The sequence below is a fragment of the Pistacia vera genome, unplaced genomic scaffold (genome assembly GCF_008641045.1).
Source record: "Pistacia vera cultivar Batoury unplaced genomic scaffold, PisVer_v2 Contig761, whole genome shotgun sequence".
NCBI lineage: Eukaryota > Viridiplantae > Streptophyta > Magnoliopsida > Sapindales > Anacardiaceae > Pistacia > Pistacia vera.
The window spans coordinates 174,139-185,557 of record NW_022196625.1 but is presented as its reverse complement, the minus strand read 5'-3'; the positions used below and the strand labels follow the sequence as shown (position 1 = coordinate 185,557).

Below are 11,419 nucleotides of genomic sequence, written 5' to 3'. Positions count from 1 at the left end.
TTGAGGGGTGTTGATTGTTGAGCTGGAAAAATCTAATCATTTGGTAGGGTTGGTTGCTTGTAAAATATATGGGAGTGTTTTTATTTTTTTTTTGGACGAATTGTTATGAATTATGATTGGTTAATTAATTTAAATGTAAATACTTTGTTGTGTCCTTTAGATTGGCTTGGTATGGAGGAGTCTACATATTTAGGAACGGGTCATAATGTAGCCGTAGGTTAACTTCCTTCTACTGGTAGTACTGTTTGTCCAAAAAGATGTAAAGTTTCAAATGTTTGGGGTCAATTTACAACATATATAAAAGATAATGGGGAGGTGAGGGCAAAATGTATGATTTGTGGTAAGTCTTATGCGCATGGTAGTTCAGTCATGGGACTAAGAATTTGAGGCGCCATATGGAAGGTTGTCCTAAACGTACCATTACTAGTAGTGTAGATCAAATGATGATGGATTGTGATACTAAATTGAGACGTTTGAAGATTTCTCAAGAAATTTATCATGAGAGGATGGCAATAGGAATCATAAAACATGATTACCCATATTCAACAGTGGAGCATGAAGGAATTAGAGATGTCCACATGTATTTGAATCATGAAGTTAAGCATTATACTAGGAACACCGCTAAGGCAGATTGCTTAAAGATATATTACAGGGAGAAGGAAAAGAGCTTGACTTCTGATATTTGGAGTTCATGTACTACTGATGAGTATATTTCTTTAACGGCTCACTATGTTGATGAGAACTGAGAGTTACAAAGTAGAATTTTGAATTTTTGCTATATTCCTCCTTCACACTCGGGGGCTCTTTTGTCAGACATAGTATATGATTTCTTAAAAGATTGGGGGATTGAAAAAAAAGTCTTCTCTCTTACATTAGACAATGCAAGTAACAATGATAAAATGGAAGACATTTTAAGGAGTCAATTTTGTGTCCAAAATGTTTTATTATGTGATGTTTCTTTTTTTCATGTGCGATGTTGTGCACATATCTTGAATCTCATAGTCCAAGAAGGGTTAAAGGTGAGTAGCGTGGCTTTGCATAAAATTCATGAAAGTGTGAAATATGTTAAAGGAAGTGACGCTAAAAGAATCAAGTTTGGAGAACTTGTTAAAAAAATTGGTGTGAAAAGCTCAAAAGGATTGCGAATGGATGTTCCCACGAGATGAAATTCCACTTATTTAATGCTTGAAAGTGCGTTAATATATCATCATGTGTTTGTTCAGTTGGCACTGATAGATCCCAATTATAAAAGTTGTCCTTCAGATGAAGAATGGGATAGGGGGGTGCGGATTTGCAAGTTCTTGCAACCATTTTATGAGATCACTACTCTTTTTTCGGGTTCCCAATAGCCCACAACAAACTTGTATCTCAGAAATGTGTGGAGAGTTCAAGTGCGTTTATACGAAGAGATGGAAAATAAGGATGAAGTTCTTAGTACCATGGTAAGTCAAATGAAAGGAAAATTTGACAAATATTGAGATTTTTATACTGTTGTGTTAGCAATTGCAGCAATTCTGGACCCACGTTTCAAGTTTGATTTTGTTGAGTTTTGTTACAAAAAAGTTGATAGCCCAGTAGTTGCAACAAGAAAGTTGGAGTTGGTCAAGCAGGAGTTGTATAGGCTTTTTGTTGCTTATGAGGATCTAAGTGGCAATGAGGTTCCCAACGATCCTTGCGTACAGGCTAGTAATCCTAATATCATTGAAGATGATATTTGTGTAAGTCAATACTCCCTAAATATTTTTATATTCTTGTGATTAATAAGATTTTCTTTATTTTGTAATTTTTCTTTATTAAATTTAAATATTTAAATGGTGCAGGAATTTGACTACTATAAGAGTGATTTTAGTGCTACTAAGAAGTCCGAATTGGATACTTATTTGGGAGAGGCAAGGTTTGATTGCATCAAATTTTGCAATTTGGATATCCTGGACCATTGGAAGAAAAATAGTGATCGATACCCGATACTTTCGATGATGGCCCGTGATGTGATGAGTATACCAATAACGACTGTTTCTTCAGAGTCCAGTTTCAGTGTTGGTAGCAAAGTGCTCAGTAAATATCGAAGTTCACTTTTACTGGAGAATATAGAGTCTTTGATATGCACCAGGACATGGATTTCTGGATATGAAGTTAGAGGTAACATTTTAACTTATATTTCACATGTTTTAATATTTTTGTTTGTTAATATATTACGATAGTTAACTTATATTTTGTTAATTATAGAAGATGAAATTGATGATGTTCAGCTACTTGTGCCATTAAGTCAAGGGCCGAGGAAGGAGATTGCATAATCAAGGGCGGCTTTGTTTGTTTAGTGTGTTTGGTTAAACAATTATATATGTTTAATTGTTTAGTGTTTACTAATTAATAATTACTATGTATGTTTAGTGTTTATTAATTCTATTGTTTATATGGTGGAGTTTGATATAAATATGAAAAATATTAATATTGAATTAATAATGTTTGGTGAAATCTAATCAAATTTAATTTAATCATCCATTTATTTAATATAATAAGTTAATAACTAATAAGTTTAATAAATGAATTTTATATCAAGTTTTTAAATCAATATAATTTAGAATGCAATTTGAAATTTTAAATTAAAAAAACAGTAAAAAATAACAAAAATATGAAAAAAAAAACAGTGAAAAATATGGAAAATATAAAAGGCTGGTGCATTGTTCATGGGTGACCCGTACCCACACGGGTGGGTACGGATCATGTATATGTCAACCTGTCAGAACTTTTTACCCGCGAACCCGAGACCCTTTGCTACCCGGATCATACCTGCCCAATCCGCCCGTTTGCAAGGTCTACTTGAAAGTTGGTTGCTTGCTTTGTTCTCAGAATCTATGTTCGGTCATGTATCTTAATGTCGGTTCTCATTTGAAATCTGCACAAATTTAGAGAGAATTTTTGTTTCTAAATCAAAAACAACTAGGCATGATTCATTGAGTATGAGTGATTACATGTTTATATAAGATGAAAGATAAAGGTGATAGTCTATCATCTAGAGGCCAAAAAATCAGTAATGAAGAGTTGTTAGTAGTAGTGAATCTCAACTCTAGAATCAATTGCCTCTGTTAGTTTTACGGTAGTAGTATGAGTTTAGGTTGGAGAGTTCTACTCCTAGGATGATTGATTTACTTAATATTTCTGCTGATAATGATTCTGTAGTTTCTTTAGCTCCAATCCTCCCTCGCCAAACAATGATCCTCAATTAGTCAGGTACCTCACTGCAATCTCATGGGCTATTAAGTATTTCTTCAAACTCGGTACGCAATCCACCAACATTGCAATTTTCTCAGTGCTGATGTATCAACACGGAGAAAATTGCTGGACAGGTAGCTGTTCTTCTAATCTGAAATAGATCACGATTTGAATGATGAATTCCTGGAGTTATTTTTGGTAGGAGTAATCAGCATATATAATTGTTATTGAAGATTTGTTGGATTTGTCTCACCAAATGTTGTTGTGATTTATTGTTGGCCTCCTACAGTTGCAATATATTGAAGGTTTCTGCTATTGCTTTCGGAAACTTTTCGAGTGGTTATCGAAAATTTCAAATGTTGACATTTTGGCTGCTGCAGAGTTATGGGAATGTTGTAAAATTCTGTTGAAGCATTTCAAAGGTTATGATTTGCTATCAAAGTATTCTTATAATCCGATCGGTTGTGTTCGGTGGATTGTTGCTCTTCTTCTCTTACAGAATTGNCTAATATACCCAACATAAATTAAAAAGAGGAATTAGTAATAAAATCATAAATTAAAAAACAAAACCTCGAACTAGTAATTCATTTATATAACCAATTTGCCACAATAATGCTAATAACTTACCTGACATTACATTGAGCGCCTTGAAAGAATTTGCACATGAAATTAGCAGCTCCAGCAGCCAAAAATTAAACAAAGTCCGCGAAAGAAACAAACGTCCAAGTCCAAAACTTACAGATCAATAAGCCACCTCTGCTATTCAAAACATGATGAAAACCTTGTTGGTTTCTGAAAATCACCTTACAAATAACTTTAAAAAAATATTCAAATTATATATTTAACCATTATTTTACCATCCCATCTATTATTAAATTATTGGAGTAGCTTCAGTTGAGTACCTTGATCATCTGTGTTCAAACGCCTCAAAGTCCGCAAACAAAATTGAAGTCCATGAAGAGAAAAGCTTAAACCACCTCCGTTACTGATAATAGAAATGTTGTTAAGAAGTATTGATTTGGTTTGTGCAAATTCTCTTAGGATTCGGTTCCACTTCCTCCCCATCAGATTGAACTGCCATCTCTGTCTCACTTTGGCTTTCATGTGTGTCCACATGATCTCCTGTTACCCCAAAACCTTGGCTTACAAAATTCTCAAAAGTGCTGGGCTTGGATTTAGCCTGGTTGATGGCTTGTGCATAAAGTGGACAGACCCCACAATATTTCACCTTCCTATATTTGGAAGTTCAATCATAATTTGATCCTAACTCAAATGTCACAGCAGTATGGTCACCCTTGAGTAGCCTAGCCATTTCAGCATCAAAATAGCTACCAAAGACCACATGATCTGAGTTAATTGACACCATATGATCTGGGTCATCCTGGAAATAGCCTACAATGACATTAAAGTTGCAAGAGAAGTCTACCCTTTCACCATCATTGGTTTCAAAATGACAATCGCAGCTGATATAAAGATCTTGAGTCTCAAAACTCTCATCAAATGCAATAACGGCCCATATAGCAAACCCGATAAAGCTTGTAAAACACCAATTTTGAGGTAGATCAAAAGTTAACGAAGATCCCTAACTTTGATAGTGGACCCAGTTAGGAAGGTCACTTCCAGGCAAACAAAAGTTGAAAAACCGTGTTGGTTTATCTTCCTGAAATATGAAAATAATTAATTAATATGCTAATGTCTGTGAGTGTGAGAGAGAAAAAGAGAGACCTCTGAAGACCATACTCACTTGTGCATTTGCCATACGTTGAAATCTTAGTGGTGCACTTGCCAAAACGTTCATTGCTTTCTCATCCAGACTGTGACAGTTTGTGAATATGAAGTAAATTCTGACCATTAATTTTTCCACTTCTGATGCATCTATTTTTTCTGGACTTGATGGAATCTCTGGTAATGATTGGAGCTGCTTGCAATTTATTGCTTCTAAGTATCTTAGAGACCATGGAAGCTCCGGTAACGAATGAAGCATATTGCAATTGCTTAAGAAAAGTTGTTTCAGTCCAGAAAATTGCTTCATACTTGCAGGTAGACTCTCAAAATTGTTTCCCCTTAGATCTAAATTCGACAGCAAGGATACACAACAAAGATCCTCAGGTATTTCAGTTAGATTGCAGAAAGCTAGATACAATTCATAAATGTTATTCCAACATGCAATAGAAGATGGTAATTTACTCAAGGAGGTTCTACATGCATAGAGACTTGTCAAATGTGTTAAATTTTCCAAGTTTTCTAGAAGAGCTTCAAGCTTTGAGCAACCAGAAATATCAAAATACCTTATAGAGGTCAAACTACACATACTTCTTGGAATTGTCTCAAGATTTATGCAATCCTTCAACTTCAAAGTGTGAAGCCCTTTCAAATATTCAATAGAAGATGGAAGCTCTTTAATTGTTGCTGCTCCATTTAAAACAAGGAGATGTAAATCATCCATTTCCTCCAAGATTTCTGGGAAACTCTCAAGTTTTGAGCAGTCGGAAAGAATCAACTGGGTAAGAGATTTTAATTTACAAATACTAGTTGGAAGACGCTTCAGCCTTCTACAATTATCCATATCTAATATAATCAACTGAGACAGACACTCGATTGATGGGGGAACTTCTTCTATTGCGGTCCCACACAAGTGTAATACAATTATATTTCCGTAAATCTGTGGAAACTTGTTGAGATTAGTGCAATAAGAGAAGTCAATAATTATAGGACCCCTAAAATGAATGTTGCTTCCGAAGCTTTTAAGATTTTCACAGTATCTCAAATTTAGTGTATGTAGGTTGTAAAGAGATTGGATAGATGTGTGAGCTTCAACCAAACTGCTACAATAATTAAGATTTATAACCTCAAGCTCCATGGCATCTGAGAGGTCTGGGAGCTCAATCAAGCAGTCAGAGCTTCGAAGACTAATGCATTTCAATTTGGATGGACACTGTTGCAATTGATAAATGTCAAGAATAAATTAGTATGGCTGAAGTATAAAGATTGTATTCAAAGAAAGAAATATATTATAGCAAAATAAATTATACCTTTTTCCCTTTCCAAAGTTGCTCAATTTTGCTAAAAGGCAATCTCAATTCGACCAGGTTCTCTAGACTAAATTTTGATGGCAATGTTCTCAAAGGATATCCATCCCATCGCAAATACCTCAATTCATCAGGAAGATATTTTAAACCCCGAAGATGCACTTTAGAAATATCTTCTAACTTTTCGTAAAGCTCATTAGCCCGAGAATTATACAATTTAAGCAATTGAAGATTAGGCATCTTAGTAAAGGCTCTGGAGCTTAATTGAAGATCTCTTATTTCTGACATATTCAGGAATATGCCTTTAACTGCGTCAGTTCCCTTAGAACAAAATGAAAAGAAATATAAGAAAACATAAAACTCACAAAAGCATCAATAAATTTATAACAGAGAAATGAAACCCACAATATTGTATATTTTACTAGAGGTATGAAATAAAATTAAATATCAAATTAATTAGGCTCATACCTTATTATGTTTCAATATGTGATAGACGTCAGTATCACACCATAGTCTGCTACGATTGCCTGGCTGTGTCTCTGATTCTTCAAAAACAATTCTTCGACCCATTTCTTCCAACAAATCATGCATCTTTAACAAATTCTTGTGTGATATTGTTATCAAGGACTTATCAATGAGGACACTCAGCCAATATTGCGTAGAGCAATTATAACAGTTGTCTAATAATACTGTTACATAATTTCTACTCCTTCCATTAAAGAAACATGCGATATCAAGAAATATATTCTTCTCTATCCAATTTAGTCCATGATAACTAGATTTCAAAACATCATATATTTGGGGGTCACCAATCATGTTCAAGTTACATAATGCACTTTCCCAGTCTTGTTTGCTCTTTTGATAGAGGGATGAACCCAACACTTTAAGAGCTAATGGGATACCTTTTGCGTAATCTATTATCTTGTTTGTGAGCTCCACAAGGTCTTTAGGAGGATGGTTTCTTTTGAAGGCATAATTACAAAAGAGTATAAGGGCTTCAGTGTATTTGAGTCTCCCAACCTCATATATGGTATGAACACCAAAATTATGAAGCAAATGTCTGTCTCTAGTAGTTACAATGACTCGGCTTCTTGGACCAAATCCATCAAGACCTCTGCTTAAAACTTCTAAATGCTTTGATGTATTGACATCATCAAGAACAATGAAAACGTTTATGTATTGAAGCCTATGCTTAATAAATTGGGGTATAGTATTTGGAGAGTCGATGATAAAATCTTTATCTCCTAGTATTCTAGATATAATTCTTTGTCGCAAATGAATTAATCCGTTACTTCTTTCTAATTCTTCACTAACATTTGCGATGAAGCAATGACCTTCAAACTGTCTTGATATTTGGTTGTAAGTAGCTTCAGCAATGGTTGTTTTACCTATGCCTCCCATACCCCAAATTCCTACAATCTGAAACTCTGACAACAATGATTTTATTTGCTTGATGTGGGAATCCATTCCAACTAAACCCTCGGAAATACTTGAGGATGACATATCATCTAATTTTTTCAAAATATCCTTGACAATTCCATCGATAAGTTTGGATTCAGGCCTAGAAAATTTAAAGAGTAAAAGTAGTGAGTTTAAGAACTGATCAAAACTGAAGCAAATCGAACCTCCAAGACATCAATAAAATCACTGTTTTCATATTTATCCTGCTATTACTGTAAGGCGTGTAGATGAAAGGTTAAATTAAGTCAAGAAAACAAAAAAGATAGCTTTACCTAATTGTCATCGAATTCCATCCAGATAGATTGGCTGCTTCAGTCAAAGCAGTCTTCCACTTCAGTACGTCTGATGGATCGCGCTTAACAAAGGCATCCCTGAAATTTCCACTTTGTTTTCGTACATCTGATGGATCCACTTGGTAGAAAATTGGTATAACCGTTTGGCCTTTCATTTTTTTGCATTCAAGAATCTTTACAAGTTCATTCAAGCACCATCTTGAAGAAGCATAGTCTTTTGAGAAAATGATTACTGAAATCCTTGATTCTTCAATTGCTGTTATCAGTGCAGGGGAAATTCCTTCTCCTCTCTGAAGTCCATCATCAATGAAGGTTTGAATCTGTTTTTGACACAAAGCAGCATATAAATGGCTAGTAAAATTATCACGGGTATCCTCCCCTCTAAAACTAAGGAAGACATCATATTTGGGTTTACAAATATCAGGAGAAGAAATTGATGATGAAGCCATGGAGGAAAAAAGAAAGCTTTGTCGCAAAGTCACAGAACAGAATAAAATATTCTTAGCCCTGAGAGAAGGTAGCTGTAGCCTGTAAGAACAGATAAAAGATCTTGAAATCTAGAAGGTACTTGAACACTGTAGTCACTCTACTGTGGGTAAAGCTTCTAACGATTCTCTAGTACCTTTTTAATTACATAGGTGTGTATGATCGGAGGTAATCGGAGATTTGGTGTAATATTCGAGAAAATTTAACTTTCGGCCATCCTAAGTTTCCATTTACCAAAATGGCCTTGAAAATTTTTTTCAATTTTTTTTTAATTTAGAGAAGCTAATGTGGCACAGTTAGGAATTATTAAAGATGTAAAATGGGTTCAAATGAAAAAATTAAAACATATGTGAACAAAATCATAATTAATGAAAGTTTTTTAAAATTTGAAATTTAAAAATAAGCCCCACCCATTCAAATCGCTTAATCGAAACTGATTAGGGCAAAAATCGATTTCTTGAACCATAAACGGAGACCGTGCAATTTCTGATCGAAACTGCAATTTTTCACACCATATTCAATCCTAAAATCGATTTCTTGAACCCCAAACAGAATCTCTGAGATTTTCGACGATACAGTCCAGATTTCCGATCAAAACTGTAAATTTTCACACCAAATTCAATCCTAAAATTGATTTCTTGAACCCTAAAGGAATCTCTGCGATTCCCGGCGACACAGTCCACATTCACAATCGAAACTGCAAATTTTCACACCAAATTCAATTCTAAACCATGGCTGACATTCACAATCAGGAGGAAAACCCAACGCCACTTCGAATCCTAGAGTTCGGTGGCGCAAGCAATTCAATGGCTGCTCCGGTGGATCATCTGATCAATGAAGGTGGTCCACAGGCAGAGGAGACGACAGCGACACAACAACAGAGAGAAGAATCGCAAAATGGTTTTGAATAGGAGGAGGCCAGCGAGAGTTCCGGCGAGGAGGAGGAGGCTGGCGAGAATGCAGGCAACGAAGAGGTCGACAAAGAAAGGGTACATATTTGTTTTGGGAGTATTGCTCTGTACTGTCGCTTAAGCGATCTGTCGCTTAAGCGATCATTTGTATTGCTTAAGCGATTCATCTCTTTTACTCATGGTAGCGTAAGTTATTCTAGATCGCTTAAGCGATCTTGTCCGAGACAAAATCAACATCTGCCTAGATCTATGATCGCTTAAGCGATTTTTCACTTTTACTCTTGGTCGCTTAAACGATTTTAGATCGCTTAAGCGATCATTTACGAGGCAAAATCATCTGCCTAGATCTAAGATCGCTTAAGCGATCTTTTGCATCGCTTAAGCGATCTTTTGCATCGCTTAAGCGATTCATTCAGTTTATTAATGGTCGCTTAAGCGATTTCAGATCGCTTAAGATATCTTGCACGAGGTAGAATCAAGATCTCTTAAGCGATCCGAAATTGCTTAACCGACCATAGAGGTAATTTTTTGTTGCTGATATTTTGTTTATTAGTTGTTTTGGTTTATTTTTGTTGCTGATATTTTGTTTATATCGATTGTGCAGATTGCGCGGACCGTAAACTATAAAGACTATGGGTTGGATATTGTAAGCGATAATGTACCGTACTTCCCTGTAAGGGTGATGGTTAGGTTGAGTTGGGATGTTTTTGAGAGAATAATGGGGATTTTAGATGGATTGAGGAATGGTGAAGAACGATTCAAATAGACTTGTTTCAGTCAGTTTTTTAAAATAGGAACAAATTGGAAAAAAGGCATTATGGGGGCAGGGAGTGCATTATATGTTGCTGCACTCAGTAAAATGCAAAAAAAAAATAAAATAAAAAAAGCAAGAAATGTGGTTCGTGGTGGATGGAAATCCACTACGTTTTGGGATGATGGAATATGCGTTGGTGACCAGCTTAGGATGTGGGAAAATGCCAGATGAGGATGAGGCAAAGGCAATAAAGGAGAGTACGACAATCATAAGGTTGGCTAACAAGTTTTTGCAGGGGAAGCGTCTATTACAAGACGCGATTTAGAGCAGAGGATAGAAACAGTTCGATTTAGGGATTCAAAGAAGTTCAAACTATGTTTAGTATTGTTCTTACATTCGATCCTAATGGCTGGTGACTCAAGAAAAGCCGTTGATATGGATTGGGTGAGGTTTGCAAGCAACTTGGACTTCTTTAATTCTTATCCGTGGGGATGGGTATCATTTAAACGAACCATGGACTCCCTGCAAGGGAAAGACATGGCGTTAAAGCAGTCCTAATGGGTCAGGAAGGATAAACAGAGCACGTACAATTTGTTTGGCTTCCCATGGAAAATGCAGGTAAATATTAATAGCTTTTTGTTATTTTTTTTGTAATATATGTGTTTGAATTATGATATGGACTGTTTTTTTACAATATAGGCTTGGATGTATGAGGTCGTCCCTATCTTCGCTAAGGCCGCGGGGTGGGGGGGGAGGAGTAAGAGTTCGGATGTGCGACAGCAATTTCCTAGGATGTTGTAGTGGCATGTCGAGAAGTGTACCCATTGGAATTATGACCAAATAGACATTGAAATTGAAGCGGCTCGGGTAAGATTAAAGGATTAAGCTTTTGAATATGCAGTTGCTTTAAAATGTCGCTTCAATCTGATTGATTTTGTTTCTTATTGCAGGGAGTCGTCCGTCCGTTTCTCATCGCTACTAGGGATGAAGCGGAAAAGGAGTATGTCACATCTTTCGAACCACTGGAGGATGAAAGGGATGAACAGATAGACCGCCTGATGCGGGACCTAGTAGGGGTCACGCATGTGACGGTAGTTGTAGGGCCACTACTTGAGAACGTGGTTGACGCCGAGGATGATGAAGCTCCAATCGGCAAGAGGGAGGAGGAGGAGATGGAGGAAGAGGTTCGTATGCCTCAGTAAACCGGTACAACAAGTACCGCTTTATCAAGATATCGGCGTCGGGAGAATGAGGTGGTTGACCTCATAAATA

General features: G+C 36.1%; 1 protein-coding gene across 3 annotated transcripts; it reads right to left on the bottom strand.

Moving 5' to 3' along the window:
* Positions 1-3,730: 3,730 nt before the first annotated feature.
* Positions 3,731-8,598, bottom strand: LOC116116147 (disease resistance-like protein DSC1). Of its 3 annotated transcripts, none has more exons than XM_031402242.1 (6): positions 7,976-8,598; positions 6,711-7,803; positions 6,246-6,563; positions 4,958-6,148; positions 4,116-4,873; positions 3,731-4,005 (listed from the first exon to the last, which is right to left on the bottom strand). In XM_031402242.1, the coding sequence occupies exons 1-5, from the start codon at positions 8,443-8,445 to the stop codon at positions 4,796-4,798; spliced, it is 3,150 nt and encodes a 1,049-aa protein (XP_031258102.1). In that variant the 5' UTR covers positions 8,446-8,598; the 3' UTR covers positions 3,731-4,005; positions 4,116-4,795. The 3 variants fall into 3 exon arrangements, with proteins under 3 accessions (XP_031258102.1, XP_031258101.1, XP_031258100.1); XM_031402241.1 differs by having other exon boundaries at positions 3,731-3,972; XM_031402240.1 differs by having other exon boundaries at positions 3,731-3,969.
* Between the last annotated feature and the right edge of the window lie 2,821 nt (positions 8,599-11,419).